At 44.5% G+C, this 22,565-nt stretch overlaps 2 protein-coding genes across 2 annotated transcripts; both read left to right on the forward strand.

The window, feature by feature from the left end:
* Positions 1-6,766: 6,766 nt before the first annotated feature.
* F5J12DRAFT_780852 (uncharacterized protein) lies at positions 6,767-9,533 on the forward strand (the record flags this gene model as incomplete). Its single annotated transcript, XM_051742515.1, has 11 exons — positions 6,767-6,800; positions 6,864-7,022; positions 7,059-7,139; positions 7,230-7,580; positions 7,630-7,775; positions 7,890-8,071; positions 8,120-8,241; positions 8,325-8,612; positions 9,051-9,173; positions 9,366-9,427; positions 9,486-9,533. 11 exons carry the CDS (start codon positions 6,767-6,769, stop codon positions 9,531-9,533), a joined length of 1,596 nt encoding a protein of 531 aa, XP_051602587.1.
* Positions 9,534-18,457: 8,924 nt separating this feature from the next.
* On the forward strand, positions 18,458-18,805 carry F5J12DRAFT_716629 (uncharacterized protein; the record flags this gene model as incomplete). The annotated part of the gene is made up of 1 exon (XM_051741020.1): positions 18,458-18,805. A coding segment is annotated over one exon (348 nt), but the record flags the coding sequence as incomplete, so codon positions are not given.
* Between the last annotated feature and the right edge of the window lie 3,760 nt (positions 18,806-22,565).

The raw sequence follows: 22,565 nt of genomic DNA on the forward strand, positions 1-22,565 counted from the left end.
TATATAACAGTAACAGAGCATCCACTGGCACCTTAAATTACCTGGATGTGGGCACTACCAGCACTGTGGCTACACAAGGGAATGATGACCAAATGATTACATGTTGATGCAAGCAAACAAACTAGTTCAGGGCTTGGAAGCATGGAAGCATGGAAGCATATTTTTGACCCTCTGTTTGGTGAGCAACATCAGTAGACCCAATGAAGACAGATCATAAATCATATCTATGATAGGAATGTATGCCAAAAAGAAATGAAGCAGAGACAGAGAAACATGTACCACAGATTGTGATGGGAGACAAAGTGTTGTTACCAGTGTGGTTTGAGGAATGGTCACATTGAAGGTTAGTTTTGGCCTTGGTGGTGAACAGCATTGCATGGTAGTTCATAGGCCAGATCTGATGAACAAGGATAATGATATGATCTACTATATAAAATATGTAGAGGAGGTGTGTCAGATGGTATGAGTAAACACATACCACTCATTGTATTATGAGATGAAGTGGATAAGATGAGATAAATGCTAGCCAAATGGAAAATATCAGTGTGATGTTCAGGAGAGTAGAAATGGTAAAAGGACTTACCTCTTCTGCATCAATGTAGGCACCACTCTGCTTTAGGACAGCTCTTTCTCATTGTTATAGTGATACAATCTACTATATAATGTATGTAGAGGAGGTGCATCAGACAGGATGAGTAAACACATACCACTCATTGTAATATGAGATGAAGCAGATAATATGAGAAAAATGCTAGCCTGAAGAAGTTTGTGGGGTTGCAGAGGGAAACCCAGAGAGGAATCTGTAGGGAACCTCAGTAGTCTGTCAAGCTACTACTATTGAGTATAGTACCTGTAGGGAACTATACAAGTTAGTAAGGATATTCTATCTATATAGAAGTGTACTCACCCTCAGTAGTCTGTCAAGCTACTGAGGGACTAGGTAAATTTTACTAGTGTATGGGTGCACTCTAACAGCGTATGTAAGCGACATGATCACATGCCTATGTCCAAGTAAGGACAGGGGTCATTTCACTCCAACATAGCCAACCAGGAAATATCAGTGAGATGTTTAGGAGAGTAGAAATGGTAAAAGGACTTATCTCTTCTGCATCAATGTAGGCATCACTCTGCTTTAGGACAGTTCTCCTTCTTTGATAAGATCATGCACACCTCAGGAATATCAGTGAAATTCACAAGAACAGAAAAAGACATGAATACATGGTGACCTTGGTTCAATGCCTCAAGGACCAATTTCATACTTGCATTGGTGCATGCTTTTGTGGTTATATTTCATTTCTTGACCCTTTCTCCCCACTGGCTCTACTTCAACCTTGAAGATCCCCTCAAGTGTCCTCTATGGCACCCAGCCCAGCTTCTTTCAAACCATACCTTTGGCCCCAGGATGGTATGTGCTATTTTTTTTTTTTCTGGGCTAACTTACATCTGCAGCTACAATCACTTCACTTGATGTGTGAGCAGTTGCATGCAAGGAGAACTGGGTGATCACATCACCTAACATAGATTTTGTCAAAGAACCATATATTTTTGAGGAGGAAGAACTTTGTTGCCATGCTGGCAGTCACCTTGGGGTAGCTGACTGCTTTCAATGGCCACAGACACACAAGAAACAATATGAGTAATCGATCTGTATCCCTCAAAAAGCACTCCATCCCATGGTATGATCCAACTCCCAGTGACTTTGTTGTTCCAACTGGCTCCTGGTTCACAGTGGGCACACTTCAGAGCACAAAAGTCATGGCATTCAAAGAGGCACTTCAAAGTTTGTGCAGTTGCCACCACACCCTTCAAGATCAACCCATTGGCAAGATGCTCTGTGCACTCTGATGCATTTGGCTTGACACAAGGTCATGCATCTTCGACAACATCCCCTACTTTTCCAAGACCTCATCATGTTCATTGTGCAGCTTCAGCATAAAATACTTGACATCTATGCATTACTTGAGTATATTGAATATGTCTACCCACTTCTCCTAAACCCTCTGTCACACCCTCTGCAAGCCAACTCCACATGTGGTATTGGTGGGGAAACAGTGCAGGAGATAACTGCCAGCAGGTTTGTGAAGTGACCAATGGTGCTGATGGCATATTCTATTGATTATACTATAGTGTACACCAGAATTTGCTGAGGTTGCCCTGAGAGAATGTCCCTGATGAGCCAGAATGGTGATTGCTTGACTTGTGTTACAGCAAGGAGGCTTAGCAGTGCAAAATCACTGTTTGGCTTTGTTTGTTTGTTGACAAATCATTCAGTAGACCATGTGATACATCATGTAAGCATTGGTGAGCATCTCACCATGTTTTATATGTGTTCCCAAGGACTACATCCCCAGCATATCACAAAGTTACATAATTGTCCCAATGAGCTCTCATTTTCATTTGGGTAATTTGTCATCAGTTGCTATCCAAATATTATGTAATATGGCTCATCAGAGAGCCATGACCAGACACTTTGATCCATCCACCAACACCTTGGACTCAATAATGATAGTTCACTCACTACACCATGATTAATGAAAAACATGCAAACATTGGGACAATTTTGAGCCACTGTATTCAAAAAGTCCCTCCACATCTGAGGGGAAGGGAACCTTGAGGGCAAGCACAGATCAACCTGACTAATCCAGAGTGCATGAGCAGACAGCCAATTGAAGAGGTAAATCTTCTTTCACTCTAGCATAGACACATTAACAAAAAGCATTGGCGTTGGGAAGTGATAGCCTGGGTCCACAAGACCAGATGAGACTCTCTGTGAATTCTTGTCAGCTTCTATCCAAGCAGCTGCAAACATGCTATGGGGTTTTGGAATATCTGGCAGGTTAGGTTCCTCCCATTTTGACTCTCCACCTGCTGATGATGATGCTGCAGGTCAAAAACAAGGAAAGGGAGACCTGAGAATTATGTACCTCAAGAAGGGCCTGCAGAGGCTCTGTCCCTCACAGTTCTGGATTGTCTTGCAGTAGGCTGCCTCCCACTACTAGAGGATGGGCATGACAAGGAAGGATATGATATGGGTAGGCACTTGGGCACATCAGCAAGGGTACCTTCATAGCCATGGTGAGTATGGTATTGATGGAGGGTGTTGCTTGGACCTCACCAGATGGAATGGAAGGGCTTCACCACACTGTTTTCCATATACAGTGGCTCAAAAAACTGACTGCATGTTTGGACATTTTTCACTAAAGTCAATACTGCCCCATATCCCCTAACCTAGGCCCTAACCTATAAGTGTATGAAACAAAGCCCTTACCATTGGCTCTCTATTGGTGCAGGGGTCAAGGGTTTTGGATAAGGTTTGATCAAATGGCAGCCATTTCAAAATGATGACTCATGCAGTCAGTTTTTTGACTTTATATCAATTTAAGTATCTAGTACTTCATATGAGCTCCTTTGGCCCTAATAACTGCTTCAATCCTTCTAGGCATGCTTTCTATCCATTTTGACACTGCTCCTCATCAATCTTCCCCCACTCTTCCACCACTCTTTCCCACAGTCAGTGAATGACTGTAGGAGCACTCTTATAACCTGAGAGGCATCTCTTGAGGTGATTCCAAGTATGTTCAATGGGATTACAGTCTGGGGATTGTGCAGGCCAGTCCAGAAGGTTGATTTCCTGTTCTTCCAACCAACTTTGGGCTCTCCTAGAGGTGTGCTTGGGGCCATTATCTTGTTGAAAGATTATATGACCTTCTGAAATTCCAGAATCTTCCAAGATTTGCAGCAGCCCCTGCTCCAAAATGGCCACATACTGTTCAGCATCCATCCATCCTTCCACCTCACTCAAAACCCCTTCTCCATTCCACCTTCTGCAGCCCCATACCATCAGTGAACCACTTCCAAACTTAACTGTACCCTTGACCTCTCTAGCAATTAGTCCTTCACTCTTCTTTTTCCACACATACTCTTGCCCATATAACTCTCATCCAGTCCTCCACAGTCCAATTCTGGTATTGAGAGCAACAGCTAGCCTTCTCTTCTTGTGTCCATTAGAAAGCAAGGGCTTCTTTTTCTTGACCACACCCTTTACAGAGGCTTCCTTGAGGCTATTTCTAACAGTCTGTTGCAGACAGGAGTATCAATAAGAGAATTGATGAATTGAATGGCATGGACAGCATTTTTGGCCTTGCCAGTAATGATTTGCTGAACAATAGCCCTTTTGTTGGTAGGGGTAAGCTTTAATGGATGGCCACCACAAAGCCTAGTCCTCTCTGGCTGGAGTTTCTGAAGGACCCAGCATACTGTAAACTGCCCTAAGCCAGTTTTGGAAGCAATTTTCCTGGTGGAAAGATCAAGAGAGGAGAGAGATATGTTGCTCTTTCTTTGAGATGCAGAGATGGGTTTCATGGTGATGGTGGGGTTTATTTATAGTGTCTGACACTCAATTACATAAAGGTGACATAATAGAACCATTTCCAAATGTATGTACTAATATTACAGTATGCTAGAGTCTAATATATGTAATTGAAACCTAAAGTCAAAAAACTGACCACATGAGTCATCATTTTGAAATGGCTGCCATTTGATCAAACCTTATCCAAAACCCTTGACCCCTGCACCAATTGAGAGCCAATGGTAAGGGCTTTGTTTCATACACTTATAGGTTAGGGGATATGGGGCAGTATTGACTTTAGTGAAAAATGTCCAAACATGCAGTCAGTTTTTTGAGCCACTGTACATAGACCTGACAATACCATCAGGGTATGTTAATCATACCAAGCATACAATGTTCATAGTTGGGGGAATATATTCTTTGCTATGAATGAGCCAGACAGGCACCCCTGCAAAATACAGAGCTTCACATACTTTGGTGGCCCTAACAAAGCAACCCATCCATGTGGAGTTGGCTTGTGGAGGGCATGATGGAGGGTTTAGGAGAAGCAGGTAGACATATTCAATATACTCAAGTAATGCATAGATGTCAAGTATTTTATGCTGATATTGCACAATGAACATGATGAGGTCTCAGAAAAGTAGGAGATGTTGTTGAAGATGCATGAACTCATGTCAAGCCAAATGCATCAGAGTGCACAGAGCATCTTGACCAATGGGTCGATCTCAAAGGGTGTGGTGGCAGCTGTGCAAACTTTGAAGTGCCTCTTCAAATGCCACAACTTTCACACTCTGAAGTGGACCCACTGTGAACCAGGAGCCAGTTGGAACAAAAAAGTCACTGGGAGTTGGATCATACCATGCAATCTGGAGAGTGGGAATGGAGTGCTTTTGAGGGATGCAGATTGAATACTTGTATTGCTTCTCATGTGTCTGTGGCCATTGAAAGCAGTCAACTACCCCAAGGCAACTGTCAGCACAGCAAGAAAGTTCTTCCTCCTCAAAAATATATGGTTCTTTGACAAAATCTATGTTAGGTGATGTGATCACCCAGTTCTCCTTGCATGCAACTGCTTGTGCATCAAGCAAAGTAATTGTAGCTGTGGATGTAAGTTAGCTCAGAAAAAAAATAAATAGCACATACCATCTCAGGGCTGAAGGTATGGTTTGAAAGAGGCTGGGCTGGATGCCATAGAGGGTGCTTGAGGGGATCTTCAAGGTTGAAGTAGAGCCATTGGGGAGAAAGGGTCAAGAAATGAAATATAACCACAAAAGCACACACCAATGCGAGTATGAAACAGGTCCTTGAGGCATTGAACTGCACTAACAATCAGGAATCCATGACCTCAGTGACACAAAGTCAACAGAGTGCAGATTGAAGCAATACAAAGTAAGCTTCAGTATAGCAAGTGGCACAAAGCCAACTCAGAGGCAAATTGGAGCAATAGTGTGGAAATAGGACCTAAAAAACAAAATTGTCAAAGCCAAGTTCAAGTAATAACAAATAAACAACACCTGAAACACCATTGAATGAATGTTGAGGAACAGCAGCAATGGCAGCAAGGATGACAAAGGAAGAACTCAATTTTTTGTCATTGTTGTGTGCATGGTCACCATTGGGAAAGTCATTGCCACATGGATGGAGAATTCCCAAGGGAAAATAACCTAAGTCACAGGATGTTGTCCATGCTGTCCATGGCACTGTTCTCCACCTCATTGCCATTCTCACCAGCTTTCAGCATTGTCTTTTGTCTCTGTTGACCTCTGAGGCCCTTCCACTGTTCCCTCCACCACCTTCTGCCATGGATCGATCTTGTTATGAAACCCCATAGGTCTACCCACCAAGCTGGCTTCATGCTACTCAAACATCTTGAAGTTGTCTTCATGTCACTGAGGTTGTCACATATTCATGTCTTTTTCTGTTCATGTGAATTTCACTGATATTCCTGAGGTGTGCATGATCTTATCAAAGAGGGAGAACCATCCTAAAGCAGAGTGATGCCTACATTGATGCAGAAGAGATAAGTCCTTTTACTATTTCTACTCTCCTGAACATCTCACTGATATTTCCTGGTTGGCTAGCATTTATCTCATCTTATCCACTTCATCTCATCTTACAATGAATGGTATGTGTTTTACTTGTCCTGTCCAATGTGCCTCCTCTACATACTTTATATAGTAGATTGTATCACTATTATCAAAAAGAGCAAGTCATCCCTGTCCAACACGCCTCCTCTACATACTGTATGGTAGTAGATCATATCACTATATCAATGAGAGACTGTCCTAAAGCAGAGTGGTGCCTACATTGATGCAGAAGAGGTAAGTCCTTTTACCATTTTACTCTCCTGAACATTGCACTGATATTTTCCATTTGGCTAGCATTTATCTCACCTTATCCATTTTGTCTCATAATACAATGAGTGGTAGTGATGAGGATGATCATGAACAATGTAAGTTTGTATCCTATCAAGTCATATTCCCCTTAAAGGCTGACCCCCCAAATACCCCTTCAGTTTGTCACCTGCCCTGTACCCCTCAGAAGGTCTCCTACAATGACCAGTCCACAGAGAGTGAAGAAGATGAGCAAGTGGTGGCAATTGTTATGCATAGTGAAGACCCTGTTGACTTTGGAGAAGTTTACCATGCAAGCAATGTTGACCACAAACCATCAGGTATTGTATTTAATGGCACTACTGTTATTTACATAGTGCTTATACTCCAAACAGACAACAGTGACAATGAACATAGTGACAGTGACTGGTACACCACCATGAGGTACAACCTTAAATGTCAGCAGATGATGAGAGAAATTTGAGCTGGGAATTATGACCTCAACACTCATCTGTCCACCCCTCCTCTTGACTTTCCTTCTTCTGAAGATACTGTGGACACTGAAGATACTGGTAAACTGAGGAAGTGCAAAGGGAAATCTACTCATATTCTGCCCAAGGTTGGTAGACACTCTGAATCTGACAAGGAGGATGGGCTTGCTGCAGGGAATGGGCCACCAACTTTAAGGCATGGTAGACTCCCCATTGATGCCTTACAGAAGGCACAGGTACTCAGTGTGTGCACCACTCAAGAGGCCCAAGCCATTGCCAATGAATATGGAAAAACACTTGTGTCAATTATGGCTGATGCTGGTCTCACTACTAAGGCTACCCAGGCTGAATCAGTTTGGAACATACATCAGGCTTGGTATGTGAGTGCCAACCCTAAATTGTCCAACGGTGAGTACCTTTGTGTTTGTTTCCCTCCTTGATCCTGGCTTGGTCATAGAATCTGTGAATGATTACTACAGCCACCAGATGAAACATTATGAGAGTCATAAAGATGAGGGAGAACATCCTGAGCTGTGGGCAAAAATTTGGAAGTTCTGGAATGAGAGTATCAATGGTACCAAGGACATGAGTTTGAAGGTGATGGTCAGCTGGGTAATGACATGCAGGGATTCCTTCACACAATCAGTTTGTGATGATCCCCTTTCCCTCCCCCTTGTTTTTTTTTCTGATTCATGGCATAATTATATCTTCATGCAGGTGCAAACATGGAGTAATGTGGAGGGCATCCATGTTTTTGGATGTGTCATTTATGGTGGAAATGATGAAGCTGTGCACCAAGCTCAAGGTGTCTTTGCTGGCTCTTCACTCTGCATGCAACTTGCAAGCGAGAGGCAGACAGATGTTGCAAAATTATTGGATTTTCTCTCTATGATTATCAAGTGAGTACAATCATTGCAGGTCAGGTTTACACTGAAAATTTACTCTAGATATAAAATCCTTGACTCTGCTGCTTCTGTCCTGCTACCCAACTTTGCCCTGTTATCACAAAAGTTGTATGACCTTGCTCTTGCATTACAATCCCAGGAAGTCAGACATGATCAAAATTGGTGTATCTTACCTCTGATGATCTTGCAGAAGTTCCATAAGTCACTACAACTATCTCTATCTGATCTACTAGCTGAAGCCCCACAGATGAAGCTGAGATCAAGTGTGGGCAGAAGAATGTTCCATGGAAGGTGCTGCTAGACCTGCTCTTCATCCACAAGCATACCATTATTGATTGGCCAGCTGGAGTTCTGGTGGTTGGTCCTGATTTCAATGTGAAGTGCCTTAACACCAATGAGCTCCATGCTCTCACTGTTCCATTTTTGAAAGAGCAGATGGAACAAGATTACAACTTGGAGGCTCCAGCAGAGGAGGAAGAAGACCACTTTGTGCCAGTACCTGCTTCATTGTTTTATCTCAAGCATTGGACAGCTGGTGAGTATTACTGGTCTTGCACAATTATGCTGGCCTGACTAAGGTGAATTATTTAGACCAGCTTCAGCTGTTGCATGAAGCTGACCTGAAAGCCTTTGATATTCCATTAGTAGTGAATATGCTTCATCACTTCCTTTGCCTCCTTTCTGACTTGCAAGCATTTGTCAAAGCACTCCCCCCAACAATGCACCAGAAGGGCCCTGACCAGGAGGCAGCCCCTTGTCTCCCCCCACCCCCAGCCAAAGCACAACCCCACCCACCCACATGAGGCTGTGCAGCACCAAACACCTGCAATGCTTGTCGACCCCCTCCAGCATCTGAGTATTCACCTCTTCCTCCCTCATCACCACCTGACAACTCACCTTGCTTGTCTCCTCCATGAGCTATGCATAGTCCTGCACTGGTAGCACATCATCTACAACATTGTGCCTCCCACAGCTGCTCTCCAACCCTGCACTCCCACCACCACCCCTGCCACTGATCACAGAAGTGTCATCAAGAATATCCAGAGGATGGAAGTGAGAATGACACAGGCCCATCACAGGGAAGGTCCCATTGCAGGTATGTTGTTAGTATTGGAGCCCCCCATGCAAGAGACACCACTATCCATCTGATGAAGAAGATGGTTACCCCCATAATCATTATATCCACTACTGAGATACATTATGTACACCTCTGTTACATACCCCCATCTTCACTGATTACATGCATAACCCAGTGCTCATTGATGATACCCCCCTCCCCATTCATTAGTACTATGGACACTGATCCTTACCTTTCAGCAAGCACCACCCCACATGGCCATTGCTGTGGAGGTATGTCATATGCATTTTAATTACCATCTCATCCCCACTGATCCTATGCATGGCCCAGTTGCTCACCAATGATACCCTTCCTACCCTTGTACTTCCCATTCATTAACACTGTGGATACAGAGTCAAAGACTTCATCCCACTGATTCTATACATGGCCAGTGTTTGCCTATGATACCCTTCCTACCCTTGTACTTCCCATTCATTAATACTGTAGATACAGAGTCAAAGGCTTTGTTTAATCTTACAGTGTGTTGCCTTACATAATGTGTTGCTGGATGCCTCAAAGTCCAGTCTGAAATTTGGTTGGTCCTGTGTGTTTATGCTGGACTGGTGACATCTATCTTGTTGGAGATTATAAAGTGCCAGTGTGGTTGTGACTTCGGTGCGCTTCAACCATGCTTACATAATCACCTTAGAGCATACATAGTGATACATTCCCTTCACTATTCCCTCAGTAGTTTCACACCTACTGAGGTAGCCTATAGGTTTCAATATATCTGTGGCATGGTCTGACCTGCCCATTGTTTTTTTGGGAGGTGTCTGATGATTCACGATTTGTAGAGGGGCTGATGTGCATGACTACATCCCTTGTTTGTGCTGTCCTCTTTGCCAGTACTAGTGCAGTCTCACAGTGATGAACATGATGCACAAGTCTTCAGCTTGGCTACCTGGCTGAGATGGGCACTGAGCAGTTCCCCCCTATTACTGACCTTGACATTCACTTGTTCTCAGGATGCTTTGGAGTTCAAGGCTCATTCAGAAGCAAAGGGTGATGATGAAGCCATCCTGTTCTCAACTCCTGGCTTTACCAATTTCTTAAAAGCTGTTGTCCACATTTCATTTCTCCCCCACTGCATGCTATGTCTGGGGACTGTGCAGTGTGCCTACTCATTCCCCATGATTGAAAACTCAGTGATGCACACAAATCAAAACATGCACTAGGTTTAGGTTTAGTAGGCAAGACATAATTTTGCAACTTTACAATTGAGCATGAACTGACTTGACCTTGCTTGTGAATGATCACTGCAGAACCCAAAGGTTCATATATCAATGTCTGACAGATAACCACCTGTGTCAGGTGGCAGAGTTGTAGGAGGAAAGTGTATACCATTTAGCTTCCACCATTGGATGTTACCTCACTTTACCAAGGATGACTTCAGTTCAGAGGTGAGTGGATTGATGGAGAACCATACATGTGTGGGCTGACTCTGCAGGAGTTCTGTTTCCATGCCATGGTTGGTCAAGAAGCTCTCATTGATACTGTTGTCAATGGAGGAGACAGGCTATATCCAATGATGTCTCATCAAGGTGCTGGAGGATGTCATGGTCTACTATGACAGTGCAGTGCATGATCCATTGGGTGACTTCATCCAGTTCAAGTACAAAGAGATGGTTGGTGTGACCCAGGGCAGTCTGATACATATTGTCTTCTGCAGGAAAGGTCCTGCCATGTGTCAGGTCTTCACTGGTATACAAATGCTCATCAACTACTGGCTTTTCCATAATGATTTCAGTATCAGAAATGGTGATCTATTGCTAGACTGAAAGTGACAAGCTTCATCACCAAAGAAAATTTCAGAAAGGAAGCAGAGGGTCCAGGAGATTATTGATGATGCATATCACAACCACTTGAAGGCCATGCCTAGCATGACTATCCTAGAATTGTTCAAAAGTATGGTTGAGTGTGAATTTAACCTTCATTGTGACCATTCTGGTTGATATGTGCAGGAGCACTTGAAGGAGGACAACAATGTCAAGCAGATGGTTACTGCAGGATCAAAATGTTCATATATCAATGTCTTGCAGATGTCTGTCTGTGTTGGGAAGCAGAGTGGAAGGAAAGTGTATACCATTCAGCTTCCACCATTGGACATTACCTCATTGTGCAGGGAGTTCAAGCACCAGTACTGTGTTGATGTTACAGGCAAGAAGGGTGGCTTCCATGCTGGAGTTCAGCAGATTGGTATTGATTACTCCCCACTACATGCCTGTCAAGTCAAAAAATATCATTCACAATGCTGTTCAGATCTTCCACATTGACCACTGCAAGCCCAACAACCTTGAACTAGGATACATTATCAACAAAGTCCACCAACTCATGGAGAAGCTCCTGGCTGTGCTGGGTGACAATGAACTCAGCAGACAAGGTTGGACCTTCTACACCTGTGGGCACACCTCTGATGATCATTAATTATATGACACTCCTTGCATGCTTGTATTGATGTTGATGTACTGCATGTACAATATCAAGGTGGGCACTTGTGGCATCCAGGGATGCCCAGAAGGCTTATGGTGTGCTAGGTGATTGATGTCAAGGGTAGGGATCTGCCATGTCAAGGATGGAGAATCTCCAACTTGACATGGAGAATCCCCAGTGGGCCATGGAGAATCCCCAGCTAGACCATGGAAAATCCCCAACATGACATGGAGAAAACATGACATGGAGAATCCCCAGAGGGCCATGGAGAATCCCCAACATGGCATGGAGAATCCCCACCCTTGACATGGAGAATCTCCATCATGACATGAAGAATTCCACCTTTGTCCTGGAGAATCCCCACAGGCCATGGCAAATCCCCAACATGGCATGGAGAATCCCCATCCTTGACATGGAGAATCTCCACAGGTCATGGAGAATCCACACAGTTGACATGGAGAATCACCACAGGTCATGGAGAATCCACACAGTTGACATGGAGAATCACCACAGGTCATGGAGAATCCACACAGTTGACATTGAGAACCCCCACAGGCCATGGGTCATCTCCAAGATGACATGGAGAATCCCCACACTTGACAAGGAGAATCCCCAACATGACATAGACTCAATCCCCAGCAGGACATGGAGTATGCACTTAGAGGATCACCTTCTCTGTCCTTTACACCAACTGCTGATATACCTTGTGGTGTTGTTAGTGTTTGAGCCACTCAACAGTTCATTCTTTCATAGGACAATACCCTCTGCTTCATGTTCCTTGTCTCCATCCTCTCACACCTGAGTGATTTTCCTGGTGACATAGAGGAGATGGTAGTGTCCCAACTTCTGAAAATCACAGAGTTTCTTCAATGGTATATTTGTTGACTTCATCATGGGAGTTTGTTGGTGTCCACACTGTCCTCCATCATCTTGTTAGAGCAGCATGAGGGGCAGGGTGAGCTAAAGCACAGGGTAGGTTAGTTTGAGTGCATAAGGATGAGTGGAGTGTTTGGTCAGGAGGATGTTTCCTGAGAGTTAACACCCAGATGATTCTGATGTCATATGCAGAAGGTGTCATTCTACCTCCCCTTTCCTCTATCATCTTCCCTGCCCCTTTCTCCCCCTGTACCACTCACCTGCTGTCTGATCTCCTCCATCCCCCCTGCCTTTCAAGGAATCCTCCTGATCACCTAGGATTCCAATGCAAGTGCCATAATTGATGGTCTCAAGTTGTGTCACTCTGTAAGAATGGCTTCCAACTTGCCATGGCCTGGGAAAATTGGTCTATTTAGCCTGGGGAAAGCTCAGGATCAACCTGGAAAGCAGGTCTATTTAGCCTGGGGAAAGCCCAGGATCAACCTGGAAAGCAGGTCTATTTAGCCTGGGGAATGCCCAGGATCAACCTGGAAAGCAGGTCTATTTAGCCTGGGGAATGCCCAGGTTCACCCTGGTAAGTGGGTCTATTTAGCCTGGGGAAATTCCAGGATCAACCTGGAAAGGGGGTCTATTTAGCCTGGAGAAAGTCCAATTTGGACCCCAGCTACTCTTTCATTTGATTTATAATATATATATATATATATATATTATGGAGAAAATGATTTCTCCAACCATATTAAATTGCTGCTCTGGAGAATCTCCAGGAATGGTAGTGGAGAATCCCCAAAAGTTGGGAATTCCTGCCAAAATGACACCTATTAGGTTAATACTTATATCAAAATCTCCAGACCTATTAGGTCTCCAAGGGGGGTTGACTGAAGTGGGTAGTGACAGCTCCTTCATTCATTCTAGAATGCAATGGGGTCTCTGTTTGTGTTCTTTGGCATCAGTGGAGAAGATGAGTAGACCATCCATGTAGATGACCAACCATCCTTCAGGAATCATGTCTCTAAAGGAGTCATTTATGAATCACTGGAATGTAGCAGGGGAGTTGCATAGGCCAAAGAACATGACAGTGGGTTTGAAGAGTCCTTTGTGTGTGATGAACACAGTTTTCCATTGGTCTCCTTCTTTGATCCAGACATTGTTGTAGCCAGACCTTACATCCATCTTTGTGAAGATAGACACTCCCTTAAGTTTATTGATGAGATCTGAGATGAGTGGAAGGGGGTACACATCTTTCACAGTGTTTTTGTTCAGATATCAGTAGTCTTGGCATAGCCTGTGGGAGCCATCTTTCTTTCCAACAAAGAAGAATGGAGCAGCTTGAGGGGACTTCAAGGGTCAGATCTTTCCTTCTTGAAGGTTCTCTTCAATGAACTTCTCTGCTGACTCTCTTTCAGAGGGGGAGAGTGGGTATGCTTTAGCAACCTTAGGGATGAAGTCCTCAACAAGGTTTATAGTGTGGTCATAGGGTTGTGATGGGGGAAGTATTCCATCCAAAGGTTTTTTGAAGACTGAGGCAAACTCTTTGTAATCCTCAGGAAGGACTGCCTTTGGTTTCTTTCTGTGTTCTTCTTGAGCCAATTCTGTGGCAGTGGTGATTTTTCTAAGAAGGCTATTCCTGGGATTAACCTTCTTGGCTTCTTCAACAAGTTTTCCAAGTGCCATTACAAAATGGGCTCATATTGTCTTGTCTTCTGGTTCTTCATAATCCATAAATTTGTTGATCCCTTCCTTCTTGACAGGGGATACAAGGTTTACAGTTGGTTCTTCTATAGTAATTGAAGAAATGCTGTAGGACAGGTCTTTTGACCTACCAGTCTTCTCATCAATGGAGAGGGTTCCCATTCTCCAGTCAATGATGGGGTTGTTTTCTTGTAGCCAAGGGAGGCTGAGAATCATGTTTTCTGATCCACAGTTTCTGACATGGAAAAATGACTGATGGATGAGTCCTTTGATCCTGAAGTAGAGAGTGGTGGAAAACAGAATCTGTCCCTTGGAGTTCTGGGATCCATCTGCATTTTTGGTGAGGATAGGTTCAGTGAGTCATTGAGTAGGGATTCTATGTTTTCACATGAATCCCCAATCAATGCAGGATATTTCTGCACTGGAATCAAGCAGTGGTACTGATGACTTTTCCAGTTCTTTCTGATGTGTAGAGAGTAATGGGGATTTGCATAGTACAATCTGGAGTGGAAGATACTAGTACAGGCACAACAGAGGGAGAACTGTCCTTAGTGTTGGGAACATCTGGCATCAATGCGGAGTTCCCTTCTAAAAATCCTTTCCTAATGCCCCAGCAATGCTTACTAAGGTGATGGAGGGTCCAGTGACTTTTTCTTCATTGTCACTTTCCTCAACCTCCACAATCTTTCAAATTTTCTTGACCTTCTGGGGGGTCTTCCCTTTGTCTGGACATTCTTGTGAGAGGTGTCCTTTGTTTCTGCAGCTGAAACATCTTCCATCTTTGATGTGTCAGTCTCTTTCTTCCCTGGAGAGTTTCACTCCATCCACATCCATAGCATTTGGATCTTTTTCTTCTGAGAGTTTGTTCTTGGGGTAGAATGTCCTCTTTTCTTTCTTCTGGAAAGCTCATTTACTTCCCTCCACTTAGTGTTGAACTTTTGTGCATACTGGTACCACTCACTGATCTTGGTGGGAGTGGTTTCCATCATGTGCATTTGGTTCACAATGAAAGGTTTGAGTCCTTGGGAGAAGAACTCAATCAAGGTGACATCCTCCATGATGGTAAAGTCAGCAGCAGCAGTTTGGAAATCAGTGATGTGTTTTTCCACTGATTCTTCCTGTTTCATGGTGTGCAACTTTGTGATAGTGGCACCAGCAGAGTTGGGGGAGGTGAATGAGGCTTTAAAGTCTTTAGTAATATCAGCAAAGGTGCCAAAACTTGGGGGGTTCTTTTCCAGAGACATTTTCTGGAAGTTTGCTGCCCAAGAGCAAGCAACCCCTTTCTTCATATATGACAATGCATAGACAACCTTTTTGGTTTCTGTGTCATAGACTTCTTTGTTTACCAAGAGATAGGTCTGGACTGAGAACAGCCAGCTCATGGCATTCTTTTGGTCACTGTCAAAGGGCAAAATACTGGACTTGAGTTATTTAGGCCAAAGTTGGGTTTCCTAGGGCTGGAGTTAGGTTTTCTAGGCCAGACTAGGACTGGACTTGACTGGGAATAGGGGCTAGGGGTCTGGACTGGACTGGGGTTGAGTCTGAGAGTCAAGGATATGACATGTATCCATGTCCACCTCACCAAACATCTTTGGTGTGTGACAGCACTAGGAGCACCTGCCCTTGAAATGCCCCCCACTTTAGATCTTTCTGCACTCCAGGTTCCACAGAGGCAAACCACCACTTGCTCTTATTTGTCTTTGGTGTTGGTTTTGGTTGGTTTCTGCCACCTATCCACACTTTGACTCACACCAGTCATTGGGGTCCTTGACCCCAAGCAAGTCTGGCTCAAACCACTCCAAGGCCATACCCTTGAGGTAGGACTGGGTGAAGATGACTTTGGCATGGTCAGTCCTGAAAGCCCAAGGCTGGTCTTGGAAATTTAGCATGCACTGAATGAGGAAAGTGCAAAGCTTCTTGGGATTGGTACCATTGAAGGTGTTGGGCTCATGCAACTTGGTCCTGAGTGGTCTTGGACTGATTACTGTTATTACCAAAGCCAGACTTGTTGTTGGATGAGGAGGCCTGGTGTTTGCTAGCCCTCTGGACCTCCTCCTTGCACTCCCAGTAGTGCATGTCTATTTCCTGCACTAGGTGGTGGAGCTCATGAAGGGTCTGGAGTTTTCCAACCCAGCAGACCTCATCCTTAATCCAGTCTGGGAGTCCAGAGTAGAAGTGATGGTGCAGTGCACCATCCCCATAGCCCTGGACTTGCAAAGCAAGCCAGTTGAAGTCAACTATGTATCTGTTGATATGATGGTTGTCTTTCATATGCAGATGGTCAAGCTGACTTTCAGCATCAGTGACTGGGTCATGAGGGTCAAAGGTGGTTTGTAACTCTAGGATGAACTCCCTCCAGGAGTCCATCCAGAGTGGCCAGTCATCAGGGTCTTCAACCCTGAGCAAATCTGGTTCAAACCATTCTAAGGCCATGTCTTTGAGGTAGGATTGTGCAAAGATGTCCTTGGCACAGTCAGTCCTGAAAGCCTGGGGTCAGTCTTGAAAGTTAAGCTTGCACTGGATGAGGAAAGCATGAAGCTTGTCTGGGTTGGTGCCATCAAAGGTGTTGGGCTCATGCAGCTTGGTCCTGCTTGAGGACTCAGGGCTAGTGTGGGCATTGCAAGCCAGTAACTTGATGGCCTTTGCTAAGCTATTGAAGACTGCAGCCATGGGTTCAGTGTCCAGGTCTGGGAAGTCTGGTTCATCCTCCAGATCATTTTCATCCAGATTGTCATCATTGGGACCATCATCATCAGGGTTATTGCTGGGGTCATCATTGTTGGGGCTGTTGTTATCATTGTTGTCTAGCCCATCATCCCCAGGATCATCATCAGGGATGGGGGTGGTGGGGTGATGTTGGGTGGGAGTATTGGAAGTTTGGGCTGAAAAGCCCCTGACAGGACCAATGGGGTTGGGAGAGTGCCTAGTGGTACTCAAGGCAGCTAGTGCTGCCTCATGGTGAGTCCCACTAGCTAAAGCCAATTCAGGGTTGGTGGCAGAGCAGCCACAGGGAGGTTGAAAGTGAGTCTTTGATGCCATAATCTATTAGACCACACAAGTGGTGAGTCTGAAATACTGTCAAGTCTGTGAGGTCTGGGTTTAAGACTGGACCAGAGACTGAAGTGTGCATGAGGCCAGAGGGTTGAGGTCAGATGGGAAGCAGAGTTACAGAGGGGAGGACTGTTTGGACTCAGCAACTGAGGATGCAGCACTATTCCCTTGCATGGGTTTCAGTCCAAGTCCAAGGCTGAGGAGAGGATTTCAGATAAGGACTTATTTGATTTCAGACTGAGGGAGTACAGGCCAAGTATCTACAAGTTTATATACTGGAAGTAACTATAGTATGGAGACTGGTAATTCTGGTCTTACAAAGATTGCTAAGATGATTGGTAAGAGCAGTATTAGTAAGTTATGACTAAGATGACCAGAGACTGGGACAGGGATGAGGGCAGACTGGGGACAAGGCTGGGTAGGGCTCAACCAAAATGACATGTACTGCAAAGAAGTGCTAAATGTGCTAGACCTACTGGGGGTAAAGGATTGGTGAGGCCATGGCTGGACTGGATGAGTGCAAGGCTGAGTCTGGTTGGGGTTGAGGCATGGCTATGACACAGCCTCATGTATTTAACCTCTGTACATACTTCATAGCACCTCAGTCAGAATATCAACTTAGTATTATCCCCAACTCTGTACTACTCTCTGAGTCTACTCTATAGCTCAGGCTGAGCCTTAAGCTATCCCTGGCCCCTGTCCTGGACCTCTCCCTGGCTTGCATAAGGGTACAGCACATAAGCTAAGACCAAGGGAGGTAGATCCAACCCTAGACCAGCTTCCCCCTGTGCATGCTCCAAGACCAGTCAGTTTCCCATGCTACCAGCCTTATTCCTGCACTCCCAGTCTTAAGTCCAGACCTCCAGACTTAACCCCTGACCTCCAGCCTTAACTCTGGTCCAACCAGACTTGGCCCCTGTCTCCCAGCCTTGACTCTGGCCACCTGGACTTAGCCCCTGTCACCTGGTCTTGAAGCCCAGTCACCCAAGGGTAAACCTGAACTTCACAATGACTCTGTGTGTGGCTATCTTGTATGGATTGCCCACCCACCATCCATGAATGCAAGATCCTGCTCAATTGGGCATATCAACAAGACAATGTCTGTGATTTCAATACCAATGGCCAATAACCCAGGGATGATGAATATGCCCCACAATCTGTGGGAGTTGGTTGTGTAGCAAAAAGTAGTATTGCATGTCAATGTGAAACTCAGTACAGGGGTTTACTACAGCAGATCATCATCTCACATTGGGAACTTGCTCATCCTTTTCTATCCCAGTGGAAACCAATCTTTCCCCCCTGATCCTGGAAGCATCAAGTATATATATCAGTTCAGAGACTCTTTCATCTTTGCAGTCCAAAGGCAGCATCCACTGACCACAGGGAAGAAGGAGAGCATGGATCCATTCACTCAGTACCCTCACTTCCTGGCCAAACTGTACTCCTCCATGCTCAAAGAGACCTTAGAAAGCATAAGATGCTCCTGGGTGTCTGGTCATTATGCACACTGGGCTGTCTCAAGTGACACTGCAGTTGTTTGTTCTCTGTGCAGGGTGAGATCATAGTGATATTCTGTTGCATACATGTTTGCTCACACTGGGCTCCTGCAGGACTAAATATATGTATATTTTTTGTGCAGGTTGTCATCATCATTGTAACTCATAGCACAAAAATACATGCATTGTACAAAGGACCTGAGGTCCAATGGCCCAGAGAGACTTAGCATACTCTGGGTGCCAGACCCACACCATTCGCATGATGGATGACCAATGACTGGGTGATTGTCAGGCAATTGTTGGGTGATCAGTATCATCTGCAGATTATACTTCAAGATTTTACACACAGTTTTTTTGTTTTGTTTTTAAACTTCAACAAAAATTGATGGTCTTTTTGTTCAGTAATATTGTAAATATAAGCTGTCATTTAGGCAACAGCAAAACTTAATGAAGTGAAGTAGTGACTGAGGTGGAAAATAATGGTACAGAAAATTTATAGTACCATAATTACTAAGCATAGTGCCATCAGAATTTAATTCCAAGGGTTGGGGAGAAACTCTGAGCCCTCTGGGAAAAACTCTGAGAGGCTACCATAACTCCAGAATGCATTCTCAACACTCCCCCTCAATCAGAATGAAGTCTGAGTGCAGATGTGAAGTGTTTTGCCTTGATGCTAGGTGAAGGTTTGGTAAGGGTATTGGTGACCATGTCATCAGTAGGACAATGAATTAAACAAAAGGAATGATTTTCCACAGTGAAACAAATGAAATGGTATTGTATGTTGATGTGCTTGGTGCAAGCATGGTAGCTGCCATCCTTGGTGAGTGCAATGGTGGATTGGCTGTCAGAATACAGCAGGATAGGATATTTGAATGGTCAGAAAACTTCCCCAGTGAGTCATCAAAGCCACAAGCCCTCTTTGGCTGTGTGAGTTGCTGTGACATACTCTGCTTCAGTGGTCAAGAGTGTTATGAGTTCTTGTTTCCATGAAGCCCAACTATAGCTCCTCCATCCAGTAGATATGCATATCCACTGATAGCCCATTGATGCTCCTGCAAAGCTCCATCTGCATCAGTATAGCCCTTGAGGCCTCATTCTGTATTTCCAAATGTCAAAGTGAGCACTTTTGTGCCTGCAATATACCTGTAGATTTGTTTTACAGCTTCCCAGTGAGTCATGTTGGGTGTGTTATTGAACTGCACAACTGTGGAGACAGCAAATGCAATGTCTGGGTGTGTTCCAACAGCAAGGTGCATGAAGGAGCCTACAGCAGCATGGTAGGGTACATTTTTCATGCATGCAGCTTCTTTGGCTGGCTGCAGAATTTCTCCATGGGAGAGTTTTATGCTGGGGTCCATCAGAATTGCAGCTGGCTTGCAGTCAGTGAGGTTGTATTTCATTAGGATGGCCTCAATATATGACTGCTGCAACAGGGATATGGTGCAGGCTTCTCTATTCCATATCACCTTCATTCCAAGTAGCCAACTGATGGCCCTAGGTCAGAGATTTTAAAACAAGTGCTGATCTCCTGTTTAAATGAGTGAATTAATGATGGGGAACTGCCTGTTACAGTGCAGTCATCAATGTGGCTGGTGAGGATGAGGATTTCCAGTCCTGTGCAACTGTAGAATACTCCTCAGTCTGCATGTGCCCTGGTGGCACCTTGTTTCAAGCTGTATATTGCAATGTTTAGCTTCCCAACTGGACAGGAAAAATTCCACCCTACAGCATAGCCCTCAGGGAGCTCCATGTAGATGTCTTCACCATCTCTGAGTTTGCCATTGAGGAATGCTGAGTGGAAATTGAATACATCAACAACCCAATCATTGAGTGCAACAATTGTGAGTATGGTGTGAAGAGATGCAAGTCTTGCAATGGGAGCATATGTTTCATCATAGTCAATGCCCTGTATCTGAGAGTAGCCCTTAGCAACTAGGCAGGCCTTGTACTTCTCAATTTCTCTGGCAGCATTGCATTTGATCTTGAAGACCCATTTGCATCCTACAACATTTGCACCCTTGGGGCACTCAACAACATCCCAGGTATGTACTTCCTCTAGGCTCTTTAATTCCATGTTTATGTCAATTTCATGATGTCCAGGTTGAGGCTGGACTGGAGACCAAAGTGGGCATGAGGCCAAGAGGGGTTGGGGTCAGAGGTGTAGCAGAGATACAGAAGGGTGTTTTGGAGGATGATGAGCTGCAGGATTGTCAAGTCTATAGAGAGGAATATACTCAGACTTCAAGTTGGTTGAAGCTTAACAATTAACTACCTATAGAGAGGAATATACTGTAGGTAGGTAAGTAAGCGTTCCAATATAATGAATGGAAGGAGTCCCACCTCAGACTTCAAGTTGGTTGAAGCTGAGGTGCAGTAAGGAAAAAAATAAACTGCTAAGTGTCCGCTTTTGGATTATGTAATGCTGTGCTTGGTGAACTACAACTAAGGTAAAAGTGATAAACTCCAACACACCCCTTCAACAAGTATAGTCAAGAAGGAATTAAAAGAAAATAATACCCATAGCTTCAGAGAAACAAACATGCTTCTCCCTAGACACACCCTTAGCCAGCACATTGGCCACCTGGTCACTGGTAGACACATAGTTGATGACTACTTCTCCAGAATCCACCTTCTCTTGTATGAAGTGATGATGGATCGCAATATGTTTCGTGCGGTTGTGGAACATCGCATTTCGAGCCAGTGAGATAGCAGATTGATTGTTGACAAGGAGGGGAGTGGGTTCATGTGATGACACAGTCTCGAGTTTGAGGACTAGGGTACAAATCCAGATAGCTTCCTTCATGGCAGCACATGTGGCCATGTACTCAGCTTCTGTACTCAAGAGAGCAACAGATGATTGCTTTTTCAATGACCAGCTAACAGCTCCACCAGAAAGGATGAAAGTATAGCCAGTAACAGAGTGGCAGTCATTGATATCTGCTGCCCAATCTGCATCTACATACCTGATCACACATGCATTTGAGTCTCACTTATAGGTAAGATGGACATTGGGGGTGCATCACAGATAGCAAAAAATGGGCTTTAGTGCAGTAGAGTGTTCATGCCCAGGGCATGCAGCATGATGGCTCAACATGCCTACAGTAAAAGCAAGGTTGGGCCTCATTGCTAGTATTGCATACATAAGGGCTCTGAGAGTGCCCTGGTATGACTTGGTGTCAGCCTCTGGAATTTCTAGTTTTTTGAGCTTTAGGTTGGGCTCAATGGGGGTTGCAATGGCTCGCCCCTTGCTCATTCCAGAGTGCTCGAGAATACTCTTGACATATCTCTTCTGTGAGAGCTGTATGATACCTTTATCACAGTCACAAAGTATCTCCATTCCTAAAATCCAATGTGCCTCCCCCAGATCTTTCATCTCATACTCCTGTGAGAGCTGAGCCTTGACACACTCAATGGTTGTGCGGCACTTTGAGAGTATTAGCTTGTCATCTACATAGACAGCAACAACAATGAGTATGCCATTCTCGACTTTAAAGAAGAGGCTATGGTCAGCCTGGCTTCGAGTGAAACCCAGGGATTCAAAAACAGTCCGAAGACAAGAGTACCATGACTTGGGGGCCTGTTTAAGGCCATAGAGCACTCGTAGCAGCCACCAGACTTTGTTGCTGTCAGGAGGAAAGCCCAGAGGGGGGCAAAGGTATATTTCTTCATCTAATAGTCCATTTAGGAATGTGGATTTAACATCCATCTGATGGATTTCAAGATTATACTTAGTGGCAAGCACCAGGAGTATGCAGATGGTTGCGAACTTGGTGACGGGTGCAAATGTCTCCATGTAGTCAATCCCATGTACCTGTGTAAAGCCTTTGGC

Source organism: Pisolithus orientalis (assembly GCF_024613125.1).
Source record: "Pisolithus orientalis strain OTSU chromosome Unknown F5J12scaffold_6, whole genome shotgun sequence".
Lineage (NCBI taxonomy): Eukaryota > Fungi > Basidiomycota > Agaricomycetes > Boletales > Pisolithaceae > Pisolithus > Pisolithus orientalis.